General features: G+C 51.7%; 1 protein-coding gene across 1 annotated transcript; it reads right to left on the reverse strand.

The window, feature by feature from the left end:
* Positions 1 to 8339: 8339 nt before the first annotated feature.
* KRT13 (keratin 13) lies at positions 8340 to 12572 on the reverse strand. The gene is made up of 8 exons (XM_019666975.1): positions 12033 to 12572; positions 10907 to 10989; positions 10561 to 10717; positions 10211 to 10372; positions 9996 to 10121; positions 9683 to 9903; positions 8991 to 9016; positions 8340 to 8663 (listed from the first exon to the last, which is right to left on the reverse strand). The coding sequence occupies exons 1-8, from the start codon at positions 12498 to 12500 to the stop codon at positions 8587 to 8589; spliced, it is 1320 nt and encodes a 439-aa protein (XP_019522520.1). The 5' UTR covers positions 12501 to 12572; the 3' UTR covers positions 8340 to 8586.
* Between the last annotated feature and the right edge of the window lie 843 nt (positions 12573 to 13415).

A 13415-nucleotide genomic window follows, 5' to 3' on the forward strand; every position in this document is an offset into this window, starting at 1 on the left:
GATGCTAGCAGATGAAGGTCGCAGATCAGCAAGAAGCTCAGGTTCTGGGCTCTCAAGGCCTCTCTGGGGCGTTTATATACCCTCTTCTTGGGGTGTTGGCATGTTACTCTTGGGAAACCCCATTCTTATTCCAGAAAGCTAATCTCATTAGACGGTGATTTTCGTACCCATCCAGAATCCCTTGTCTTGTAAAAAAATGTTGCATTTGGTTTGCTAAGTCAGGACTCTCAGCTGTTGTGACTTCCTAGCAGAATATGAATTTTATTGCCTCTTCAAAGCCTTTGTACCAAATCCCATAAATCGGGAGTGGCCTCACAAATGACATTTGGTTCCTGCCCAGTCTGAGTGCCTTTGCCTGAGGAGCCCAGTCTGTCCAGTTGTCACCGCCACCCACTACCTCCACCCCTCATAGCTGCTCCCCTGTGCCTGGGATGGTGAAAGGGAGCAAAGAGAACTAAAATTCACGGGGTACCTATTATTTTGCAGGCTATCGTTATTTCATTTACACCTCACAACAGTCCCGGGAGGTAGCCAATATTATCTCCATTTTACCAGTCTGGAAACTGAGGCTTAAAATGATTTTTTAAAAGCTTGCTCAAGGTGAACAGGCAGTGAGTAAAGAGCTTAAATCTGAAACCAGGACTCTCAGACCTCAAATTCCATGCCTTTGACCCACGGCTTCCTCGACACAACCAAGGTCAAGTGCAGGCACCCAGAATTTGGGGACAAGAGACCGAAACGTAAATTCTTGCTCTGCCAACTAATGAAAATCTGGCAGAATTAAGGCTCCAAATTATAGCAATTATGTGAATATAATTATAATGAAAAGTCTTTTTTGGAAATGTAGCTTTTTAATCATAATCCACAAAATAATAGGCTCTGTAAGTAAATGAAAGCTATACAAGGTAGGATACTTTTAGACATTCATCATTTCTGACCCAAATATCCAATATTTCTAACCTATATCAGGTCTTGTTGTATCTACTATGACTTTACTGCTTTGTATAAGAATAGCTATTTATATCTATCATAGCACTATTTTTCTAAAAACCATGTTATGCTTGCCTTTTAAAAAATGTTTTCTTTCATAATCCTGTGCTCTCCCAGGGATTTCATCAATCAACCCAACACAAAAATAAATACACATCTGGTTATTCATTCTTTAAAAAAAAAAAATCCTGGCTCTGCCGATAATCTTCCCTATGATGTTGAGCTCGTCACCTCCTCTCTGGCGTCCTCAGTGTCCTCATCAGAACAGTAGAGATCACCAGCCTGCCCTGCCTGCCTCACACAGGTACAAGGGGGATCAAAAGTCAGAAGGAAAAATGTTTTGAAAACCATGGGTGCTGTAGAGATTTTAGTTAGGCTAAGAGGACAGTCTTTCACGGTGGTTGATGGCTGTGGCCAGCAAAGGATCATGGGAGTGAGCCCTCACATGGGGCTGCTTTGGAGGGCAGTGCCCTTTGTGGGCCCCAGTTCTCTGAATTTAGGAGGGTAGACTCAGGACCCCGGGACAGCTCGCTCTGACCCCCACCCCACCCCGATACATGCAAAGGGTACAGAGATGGTCAATGCAGGCTCTTTACAGGGAAGGAATAAAAAGAACAAGCAAAGAGCACTGCCAGGTTGCTAAGCAAGCCGGGAGGAGACCCTGAAAATTAAGGAATAAAGGTAAATGAGATCTTCTGCCTCACCACGCGGGCTTTCCCAAGGCGTGGGCAACCTGCTCACTCTTCTCCCACACAGGTTTGCTTTGCAAGGCTGGCGTTTATGGAAGCATTTATGTGCTTCTGGAGTTGTAATTTACCAACCTCTTTAAACACTTTATAAGCTTCTCTCTGAAATTACTCAGGAGGGTTGGCTGTGGTGCACAACACCTCACCCAGTGCAGGGGACACCTCGACAGGGTGCCTGAGAGCAGCCTGGTGGGCTCCTTGGGGCGCGCCGCTGTACCACCCTGCCTGGGAGGGAGAGTGTGGACAGCAGGCCTCCAGAGCCCCGGCTGCCTCAGCCGTAGTTCTTTACAGCTGCCCATCTGCCCTGCTCTCCTGGCAGAGCTTAGGATGGGGCCGTCTCAGGTTTCCTCAACCTCAGCACTGTGGACATAGCAGACTACATAATTCTTGATTGTCAGAGTTTCCTGGGCATTGTAAAACGTTAGCCACAACCCTGGATTCTACCACCAGAAATGTCACCAAATCTTGCCAAATGTCCCCTGGGGAACAAAACTGTCCCCAAGTGAGACCCACTGGACTATCAGTACAGAGGCTGTGGTTCTGACCAGATCTCCTATAATCGCCCCCTTTGTTTTCTAGGACTAGTGCAAAGTCTGGCAGTCACTGTGGGGCCCATTCAGGTAACCCCATAATAGACACATGCCTCAATCTACCTCATTTGTGACACAGGGTGCTCGTCCTGTGGGCAGCCGTTACCAAGCCCCTGGCATGGCTCTTCTCTGTTTGGAGTCTCTAGTTACAGCTGATGTTCTCATTTCCTTTTTTTTTTTCCTCTCTCCCTCCACTGTGCAATCCACACCTGAAGCCAATTCTAAGTTTCTCTCAGGGCAGCTGAATAAGCAGGTGTCTGCTGCTCTGGCTATTTCTAGTCTCAGTCTGTGCATCAGGAGAGCCGCCATGGGCCAGAGTCCAGGCAGGTGTCTCCAGGGCTGAGAAATCACCTCAGCCTCTCCTGGAACAGGTCACAAGCTGGCCAAAGGAGAGGGTCTTTCAGACACCCTCAGTCTCCTGCCCTTCTCCACGCTGTAGGCTTCAAGGCCACCTCTTACAGGCAAGTGTGGAGGAGGCCTCATGGGAGGAACGCCTCTGTTCTCTTCTACCCAGAAGCCTGGACCATTGTGGGATGATGTGAGGCCCAAGTGGAAGAGATGCGCTGCCTGTATCACAGAAGAGAAGCGACCACAGAGCAGCTCATCTTCTGGGGCAGCTCCAGGTAACCACCCATAGTGACCCAGCCACGGAGAAAATCCACCTGCTCAGTGTTAAGGAAATCAGGACTGCGCATTCATCAGGTTTTATTTCAAAATAGCATCTGATTTTTTCGAACATTAATCAAAAATACACTGGGCTAAGGTTCAGGGGGTCTGGACTCCAGGCCAAGCTCTGCCCCAAATTCTCTGGGGTGAGCCCCGTCCACCCTGGGCCCCAGAACCCCAATCTGAACAGAAAGGGCCTGGACAAGATGAGCTTGAGCTCCTTCCGTCTCAGACATTATAGGATTTGAGGCCCAAGCACTGCCGGCGGAGATGGCCAGGAGTCACCTGGACATGTCTGTTACTCACTCACCATCCCCCCCCCCACAGCCACTGTCCCTGCTCTGTCACTGACCTGCAGAATAAAGAGGAATTATGGAGATCCCAGCCCATGACATGATGGGGTTTTCTTTTCTTTGCAAACCCCCATGGACCTCAGGTCTCTCCCTCGGCCTCGAGGCCTGTTCCCAGGGGAGAGTGACGGCCTGGGCTTCCTCCGACAGAAGCAACATTAACCCACCTCCCAAGGCTGTTCCTCAGAAGGCCCCATTCGAAGGTGCAGTGTCACCAGGACATTAATCAGGCATCCCCGCATGTCCATGTTAAAATAACATCTCTGGCCAACTAAGCCAACAACTTGGCTTTGCAGAAGAGGGTCAGACAGTAAGGGCCCTAGGCCTGGACTCAGCCAGACCTCAGTTCAAGCTACCCCATCCCTCTGAGCCTCAATTTTCCCAAGAGGTGAATGGAGATCATAACACCACATTCACAAAATTGTTGGAACTACATTGAACCATGCTTGATACACAGGAACTTCGTTTCACAGACTTATGTAATCAAAACTGCTCTTAGAGCCCATGTTTAAGCCCCATTCTGTTTCCAGCACACAAACCATTCAACCTGTTGTCATGGGATACTAACTCAGAGGCCTGCCCGAGCTGTGCAAGGAAATATAGCTGCTCTAAGAAGTGGTGGCTGAGTCTGTCTAGAGCTGCAGGCACCCCATCAGCCAGGACTCTCTGTCTGGCCTCTGACCTTTATTCTAGAAGCTTCCAAAAGCTCCCCCCTCCCCCATTGCAGGCACAGGTGCTGGTTTTAGGGCTACACAGCTGACAGGATGCTTTCTGCCCACCATGGCCCCAGCTTCAAGGGCAGAGGGAGGAGAGGAGATGCTGCTGTGGGAACAAAAAACACCCTGGCTTTTCCCAAACCCATAGTGGAAGTTCACTAAGTTCAAAGTCAACCACTGAGTTTGTGGCTCCTTCTTTGGTAAAAAGAAGTCTCCACCCTCCAAGGCGCTTCCATCTGAAAGCCAACGTTCTCCATGGGCAAAGATCCAAGAAAGCAAGCCTGAGCCTCCTTCTGCCCAGCTCTGAGCAGTCCCTTCAGTGCAGAAGGCACCAGGCACAGCCTGTCACGGTGTGCCCAATGAGGAAATTGGATCTCCAAGCACGGTCCCGCTTTCCCTGCTGCTCTGGGCTGTGGTCAGAGTGTGCTGGCCACCACCACACCACAAAGGCTTCGGAGGAAGCAGACAGTGGACCATGAGGCAGCCAGGTCACCTACCACTGGGCATCAAGAGAATGAGACCATTCAAGAAGCCCGTGGCTGCCTCTCTTAGAGTCCTGCTGGCTTGCACGTCATCTTCCCAGTTGTCTCCTGCTGCCTGATCCACCTTTAATGACCATACACACAGGTCCTACAGAATTTCCCACCACAACAGCTATCTAATAAAAGCTGATCCCATGTCTTAACTATCTAGATCCAACCCAGCACCTACCCAGAAATGGAGAGACCCACACTGATCGCATTCCCCCCAATACAACTGCTTTTTCCTTGTAACAAAAAATTTGTTCGAGCGACAAATCACCTGGGATTCCTGGCCCTTCCTGGCGAAGCAACCACAAATAATCACATCAAAAGCTCGTACCAAAACTGCTGCCAGCTGATGTTAGGTTCTAGTACAGACATGCAATAACAGGTACACAAAGTTGAAGGAAGCATTATGGGAGGAAGAAGAATTTTCAAGTAAGACATTTCTAACCACCAATTTAATTTGTCCAGGGAAGCAGAGGAAGATCTCGCTTATTCAGTTTTGATGGAGGAAGACTCAGGGCTGTTCGCAGACCTGCTGAGGCTAGGGTTGCCGGATTTAACAAATCAAAATACAGGCTATGTTTGGGACATACTTATACTAAAAACTAATTCCTTGTCTATCTGCAATTCTGATTTTATTGGGCATCCTGCGTTTTATCTGGCAATCCTCGGTAAGGAAGCATCACTGACCAAGAGCCTTGACCAAACAAGACACAACTGTTCCTTCCCTCTTCCCTCTGTGGCCTGTCCCCAAGACTGGCTCGTCTCAGGGATAGGTATAGCCAGCTTCCCTTGAAACATCATGCCTTTCTGTGTTTTATGCCCTGTTGTCAGTGGCTGTCATTTTTGCCCTCACAGGCCCGGTGAGCAGGAGTCGAAAGCACAGTGCTGAGTTGTCCTCTCTATCACCCTGGCCACCTCAGTGACATTCCACCCAGATGGCAGCTGCCTTGAGCAGAGTGACTCAGACCTTCCTAGACAAGATTTGGCAAGTCCCTCTCTGCTCCATTTCTTACTCCCTCAGCCTGTGCCCCAAGCCTCCACCTAGACCCTACTGTCACCACGCCTCACCAGGCTCAGGACAGTCTGGACACCCACGAAGTCAAAGAGATTTCCCCGCCCCCTGGCTGCCCCTCTGCAGGGCCCTGAGCAGTGGCTCCTCCAGAGTCTCTAGGTGTCTGCAAATCTCCCCAGCACCCAGCTTCCCAGCATGCAGCTCATGCATGATCCTGACTCCTCACTGGGCCTTGAACTTGCCCTGATGAGGCCTCAAACTCCCCCCTTTACCAGGCCCAGAATTACCCTAAAGGTCTCATCTCCCCCAAAATACAAAAGTATTTTCTCTTCTCCAGGGTGTGGTTTTGCCAATTGCCCAGAGCGTCAGGATTCTGCTCCAAACTGCTCTGACCATGCAGGAGGCCCAGAGAGTCACCCGGACCCCAACCTGAAGCCATACCTCTGTGATTTAATCGTGCCAAGCTCTGCCATCTCACCTACAGGTCAGCTCTTTCTTCGCAGCTGTGCTGGCTGACAGCTCCCATCTGGAAGAGTCCAGGACCTTCTGCTCATATCCAATCAGTCTCTAACTCCCCACCCAGCTTTTATGGAGAATTCCAGAGCTGTCACTGATCTCTCTGATATGTTTAGAGAACCTGTGGTTTATGGGAGACACACGGCCAGACCCACTTGGAGAAAGAAACTGGTACCTCAGTCTCCTGCGTCCCCTTGATTCAGGTATCACTTAACTGAACCACAAAGCGAATTTCCCCATTTGACTGAGTCCCATCATCTGCATTTACAGGGGCTGGTGTGCAGTGGCTCTCGCAATCTTCCTACTAACGACAGCATGTCTGCAAAACAGACTGTGGGCTCCAGGTTGTAATTAGCCATGCTTTATTCTGTGGATTCTACTTTCAACCTAGTCTGAGATCCTTGGATGAAAGGAGCCACAGTTATTATGGCTGTCTATAAAAATGGGCCAGAACAGTGAATATCAGCTCTTGGCCAACTCCCCCAAATCTCCACCTCCAACAGCAGCTCCCACCCATCCACCTGATTTCTCCCAAACTCTGCAGCTCTCAGAGGGGCTGCTGAGAGGGAAGCAACCCACATACCCTGCTCCACTCCAGCCACCAAAAGTCCCAGGAACACCATCTAATAAGGAGCAAGCCCCCAGTACACCCCGAGATGCACTGACTCAGGAAGGGAGGGGTGAAGACCCCAGCAGCTGACATGGGAAAGCGGGAGCAGCGTGGCAACACAACCCACCTACCACAGCCCTCCTGTGACCACAACCCTCCTGTGACATTTCTTTGTTCTCTTCCCCAGGCTTCTCTTGGGGAGAAACAGCAAGATTCCCCTTGCAAGACCTGAACACCCTTATCTCATACTCTGGGTCTTCTGTGGATCCTCAAGGCTGCCATCCCAAACAGAGGGACAACAAGCATCCAAGGGGTCCCTGGGCTACAGCTCTGCCCTCAGCCATGCCCCGCTGGCCCCAGTGCCCAGCTGCCCAACACAAGACTGGGGACTGGACAAGGCCTCATGTTGGAACCAAGCCAGGGTGAGACCAGGTCTAGAGCCCTGTCCCTTCCATTTGTGTACTAACGGGTGGCCTTAGAAACACTGACTGCTTTCTGGAGTGAGCCTGCCCCCTGCAGGATCCAGGCAGGACACACAACCCCATGAGGAGGGCAGAAGTACAGTGGCCCATCCATCCAGGCGGAGCCTGAGGGAGAGGGAGACGCCTTTTGCTGAAGAAAAGGAGGGAGACTTAAGCAGCCAGGAGTCACACAGGCGGCACAGCAATTAACCACCTCTGTGCAGCACCTGCCATGCGGAGGCACTTCCCTCTGGAGCTCTGAGGCACTGGGACTCCACGAGAATGTTCTGTGGCTGATGTCTTTGTCCCCTAAGCGATGGTGGCATAGGAGAGAGCCTCATTTCTCCCCCAGATTCCCAGAGCTGAACGCTTGACTCTGACAAAAGGCCAGCCATCGTCTCGGAAAATACGTTGGGACATAGACCCCGGCTCTCACGGTGAGCAAGTCACTTACCAGTCTGAGCTTCAAACTACAGATGTACGCAATGGGCACAATGGTACCAACTCATGGAATTGTTGTAAAGATGAAATAAAGAATGAAAGGAGCTCTGTACTAAGCTCACTTCTTTCCCCTTCGTTATTGTCCCCTCTATTTTGTATCACTTGCATTAACATGCAATGTTAAAGTGCCCATTTACAAACAATCATTGACATACAGGTTAATCATGGACACCAATAGGTTGGGCTGCTTCCTCATAGCTGCAGCCCCAGGAAGGAGGCAGGGGAACAAGCCTGCAGTGGCCGTGGGCAGCTGGCCACCCCCCGGGCCTGATAAAGCTGCCCTCCCTCCGTACCTCTCCCCCACATCTCCCCATCACCTGATTTGACTAGAACCCGCTCTGCCTTATTACTGGACACCCTATAGGGTGTTGAACCCGTTCACATGCCCCCACATGTCCCTGCTTTACAACACTTGTCTGTGTTTGCTGAGCGCCATCATCTATGAGCCGCCTGTGCCCCCTGTGTTTGTCACTGTGGCACCTGCGTGCTGGTGGCTGGCCCAGGTGCCTGTGTCCCTCCCCCCTGTGAGCTTCCTAAGCTGGGCTTGTCGAAGTGACCCACTCACCCATAGCCCCAAATCAGAGTCTTGGCAGATGCCACCCTCAGAAACCAGACCAGAATCAAAAATACGTTTGCAAAAAGGCAGGAAATTTTATTGAATTATCTTTTTTTTTTTTTTTTTTAGTAGAGGAACTAAGAAATCAGAGCAGCCGTGTCAGGAAGAAAATGAAGCCAACCAGAGAGACGAGCACAGAGCGTCCACCCTCGGAGAGTGGGGGCCAGGAGCCTGGGAGCAGAGTGACTGAGTGTTCCCCAGTCCCTCCCTGTCTCCTACAGGAACCTTCATCTCACTCTTCCTCTGGGTGCTGAAGACAGAGGGAGGGGATGCCAGGCAGATTTAAGGCCTACGGGTTTCCGAAGTGCGGCGGCCGGAAGTGGCGCCAGCAGTAGCGGTGCTGCTGCTGGTGGTGGTTCCTGGGACATGAGCAGGCAAGAGACACTCAGGCTGGAGAAGGCTCACCTCAGGCCAAATCACGGCCCCCAAGAGGGCCCCAAGCCCCCTCATTGGTGGGGGGAAGGGGTTAACTCATGGGACTGTAATATTGTCCCCAAAGCTGGCTCCCTCCAAAACAACCCAGTAGCACTATGGGACAGAGCTATCTATATTGGAAGGAAAACAGATGAGCAAATGACCGTTTCCACTGCAGCCCCCTCCCTCCTTACATGGGGGAGCCCAGCACTGCCTCCCTCCCCACACCCCAGGGCATGAACTGGAGCCTCTCCCACCCAGTATTTCCTTACCTCCTGAGGAAGTGAAGCCAGGCATCCTGGGAGAGAGGAGAGAGGAATCCATGAGCAGAAGGCAGCTGAGGACAGGTGCTTACCTGTCCTCAGATGGAACAACTCAGGCCATCATTTGGAGCCTCTGAGCTGGGATATTTTACCTAGCTGTGCTCCCGGCCCAGGGGGCAGCAGCAGCAGGTGCCTGCGAGGCCTGTCTGTCTGAGGCCTCAGGAGGAGATATCACTGGTCCCAAACTGCAGCGCATTTGCTGGAAGTTTTGCCTTCCATCTCGTTCACTCAGCCCTCAACCCCCACTCCTTCCCTGAGCCCACAACAACGGCCTGGTCCATGCAAATCTTCTGGAGGCAGTTAAATCGTCATTTTAATAGTTTGGGGGCCGACCAGAATCCAAGCTGATATTTGTCCAATAGGAGATAATCTCTCCATGGCCCCTATTCCTGCTGGTCAAATTCAGAGGCCCAAATTAGAACGTTTAAAGGTATTGACCCTGAAGCCTGCTGAAAGAATGCCCCCACAGTCTGATTCAAGAGGATAGGGGAGCTCTGTTCCCGTATCTCTGCAGGCTATTTAAACTCAGTCAGGTCCCTTCCCATCTAGGACATGAGGGCCTGATCCCTAAGACCCTGCCTCCTCTGACATCCAAGGGTCCTGCAGTCACCTTCCCAAGACACAGGCTCACGAGGACCTACTTGGCATCCTGGCCCTCCAGCAGGCTGCGGTAGGTGGCGATCTCCTGCTCCAGCCGCGACTTGATGTCCATGAGCTGCCGGTACTCCAGGTTCTGCCGCTCAGTGTCGGCCCGCACGTCGCTCAGCTGGGCCTCCATACTGCTGATGAGAGCCTGAATCTGTGCCAGCTGCATGGCATAGCGGCACTCCGTCTCTGCCACTGTGCTCTCCAGTCCAGCTTTCTGGTGGGGCAACAGAGAAGAAGTTATGAGGGAAGCCAGGTCCAGGGCAGGCCTAGAGGTGGTGGCCACTGGGCAGGGGACAGCAGGTGTACCATGCTGAGCTGGGACTGCAGCTCGATCTCCAGGCCCTGGAGTGTACGCCTGAGCTCTGTGATCTCCGTCTTGCTGGTCTGAATCATTTCAGTGTTGGTAGTCACCTCCTTGTTCAGCTCTGCACTCTGAAATTCAAGCAGGAAGAAGGTGATGGCGGAGCCCCGCTGGAAGGCCCCGGCTCCCCTTGGCTCCATGGGGGTAAAAGGGCTGGCACCTTGCTATGGAACCATTCCTCGGCGTCGCGGCGGTTCTTCTCCGCCATGGCCTCGTACTGCTCCCTCATCTCCGCCAGCACGCGGGTCAGGTCAATGCCCGGGGTAGCATCCATCTCCACGTTGACCTGGCCTACCACCTGGTTGCTGAACTCCTTCATCTCCTGGGAGAATGGGAGAGGAAGAGGTATGAAGCGCCTCGTCTTCCCGCCCCTTGGCTCTGGATGCTACTGGAGTCTTCTGGAAAGCCCTTCCAGGTCCCACAGTAGAGGACTGAGTCTGGCTGCAGCAGAGGGCTCCCCTTTCTCAGTGGAGGTGATGCAGCTATGGCAGGCCCATGCCCCCCTCTCACCTCCTCGTGGTTCTTCTTCATGTAGGCCAGCTCCTCATTCAGGCTCTCGATCTGCATCTCCAGGTCAGTCTTGGCCAGGGTCAGCTCGTCCAGCACCCTGCGCAGGCCGTTGATGTCGGCCTCCACGCTCTGGCGCAGGGTCAGCTCATTCTCATACCTAAGGGATGGGGTTTTTAATTGAAAAAGCAATACATAAGTGACATTAAACACTCCCCCTGCCCCTGAACTGGACTCTGCTGCTTTTCCAAGACCTTCACGCCTGGGAAGCTCTAATTTCATTGTTCAGATGAGCATTTATCTAAAACAAGAGACTGCTGGGGAAGGTGAATGAGAGAAATAAACTCACTTGAGCCTGAAGTCGTCCGCAGCCAGCCTGGCATTGTCAATCTCCAGGATGACCCGGTTGTTGTCGATGGTGGCTGCCAGGATCTATAAAATACAGAAGGTAATCGCTAGAGGTTCCACGAGCTTGGGGAGGAGGACTAAGAAAACATGGGCAGGACTGGTTGTCATCAGACTTTTCCATGTGAACTGAGCCTCGGTTCCATTTCTGTAAATCGAGGGGCAGGCCGGTTCCCTTCGGTTTGTTCTGCTGCTCTAGCATTCTATGTCTGGCCATGATGGGGAATGGGGAAAATCAGAATGCTCATTTCGCGGGAGCGACCCCGCCAAGAACATCTTTGGTTGGTCCGCAGCCTCAGACTAGTAACCTGTCTCGGTCACTGTGTTGACAGCCCCCTCCTTAAGATCAGGACAGAGTCGACCTGGCTGCACACAGTTCATAAGAACTGCAACGGAGCTGGCCTCCCAGCTGAGCAGAGGAAAAATTCAACAAATACAGCCATCTTTTGAATTCTGTGTCTAAACTTTTACATCCCAAAACACTCAAAATCCACCTCTCGTAGCTGGGACTCAGCCCAGGCAGGTGGATTTCTGTTCCAACGAGCTGGCATCACAATGTGAGAGGCCTTGGAGGGAAGCTTGGCTTAGCAGTGCCTAAGCCTCTGCCTCCATCTCCCTCACCTGGTCGCAGCCAATTGAGAAGAGTTTAAACGGGCCCCTGATATAATCAACTAGGATTCTCAGACCTGTGAATGAACTTGTATCCCGTTCTCTGTTGATTTTAGTCATTCTTCATGGCTTTTAAAACTGTCATGGTTTCCAAATAACTCAGTGAGTTAAGTCTATAGAGACTGAGTCATTAATAACATAACTGTTTGGAAAACAGTCAAAATGTTGACATGAGTAATAACTACAATAAAAATGAGGAATGAGAGAAAATGCATTTGGAGAGTTGTGGCATGAGATAGCCCGCTTGGTAGTAAATGACTAGAATTTCCTCCCCTCCCCTGCTGCAGGAGGGGTAAGAATCCCATGCACACTGCATCTTCTGGTCCCCTGGGGTGCTGCGTTTCCTGTCCTTCTAGTCTCTGCCCTCATGGAGGTGCCCTCCTACACATCCAGGGGTTCACCTTGTCCCGGAGCTCATCGATGGTCTTGTAGTAGTGGCTGTAGTCACGTTCTGGGCTGGTGGGGCTCTGCTTCAGGTGCCAGTCACGGATCTTCACCTCCAGGTCGGTGTTGGCCTCTTCCAGGGCACGCACCTTGTCCAGGTAGGAGGCCAGGCGGTCGTTGAGGTTCTGCATGGTGATCTTCTCATTGCCAGAGAGGAGGCCGCCATCGCCGCTGCAGTCACCAAAGCCACCACCAAAACCCCCACCAAAGCTGCCTCCAAAGCTACCACCGAAGCCACCTCCAAAACCACTACCAGCCCCTCCACCGAAGCCGCAGCTCATGCCACCCCCATAGCCCCCAGCTGATCCACCAGAGACAAACCGGCTTGAACAGGTAGAGAAATTGCGGCCTCCTCCCAGCTGGCAAGAGCCTCCCCCAAAACCACCTCCATAGCTGGCGGAGGAATTCTGCAAACGAATGCTCATGGTGGAAGCAAGATGGAGAGCAGGTGTGGACAGAAGCTTAGCTTGGCCTGGGCCGAGGACTGTGGCTCTTCCCCCAGTGGCTGCCTTTTATACACCTTCCACAGGGGTTGGACCATCGCCCCATCTTCTCTCCTCCCTTCCCCACCCTCTGACTGGTGCCAGCTGCACGTCTGTTTCCCACAAGCCCAGTTACCTCCGCTCTCCAGGGTGGGTTGTGCCATTGGGGGGTGGCTTTTGTTTTTAATCCTTAACAAAAAGGATGATTCAGAGGGAACAGTGTTCTTCTTGAGACTACCTTTTGACAACTGAATTCTGTTTCACCTCTCCACTTAAGGAACTCATTCCCACAGGCTCTCAGCCCCACCCAATATTAGAATGGGGATTGAGCAGCAAAGGCTTCTCGGGGAGGCTCTGTGAGGGAGAGGTGGCTGCAAAGTGGCCCAGCACTTTGCAAGGTCACCTCAACCCTCAGCCTCCCTTTTTTCTATTTCTAAAACTTCTAACTGGAATGTTCTGCATCCTTCTTAGTGCTTTATCTACTCCAGGGCTCCCAGCAATTCTGATAGCAAACTTTGCTTGGTCCTGTAGAATCAACTACCTTGAAAGTGTTTAGGCTGAGAGGGAAAAAAATGGCTCCAAGGCCATCAAATAAAATCACAGTGGCAAGGGACCTTAGGGGTCTTCCAACACGGCTGGGGAAACTGAGGCACAGAAAGAGGCAGTGACCCTGCATATTATAATAGCTAACACTCTCAGGTCCCTCACCACACCTGGGCACTGGGCTAAGAAGTTTGTATTCACCGTCTCATTTAAACTTTGCAGCAGCCCAATGAGGCGAGTCCTCCTCTTAGCCCAATTTTATACATGAGAAAACCGAGCCTTAAGGGCCAAGCCAGGAATGGTTCTGTCTGACAC

This window comes from Hipposideros armiger, unplaced genomic scaffold (assembly GCF_001890085.2).
Source record: "Hipposideros armiger isolate ML-2016 unplaced genomic scaffold, ASM189008v1 scaffold_482, whole genome shotgun sequence".
NCBI classification, from domain to species: domain Eukaryota; kingdom Metazoa; phylum Chordata; class Mammalia; order Chiroptera; family Hipposideridae; genus Hipposideros; species Hipposideros armiger.

Bases quoted from the DNA above. Each gene is read 5' to 3' on its own strand.
- KRT13 (XM_019666975.1), bottom strand. From the start codon at position 12,500: ATGAGCATTCGTTTGCAGAATTCCTCCGCCAGCTATGGAGGTGGTTTT. The intron at 10,990-12,032 runs GTGAACCCCTGG...TGTATTTTATAG, and splicing joins TCGATGAGCTCCGGGACAAG to ATCCTGGCAGCCACCATCGA. The intron at 8,664-8,990 runs GTAAGGAAATAC...CTCATGTCCCAG, and splicing joins TGGCTTCACTTCCTCAGGAG to GAACCACCACCAGCAGCAGC.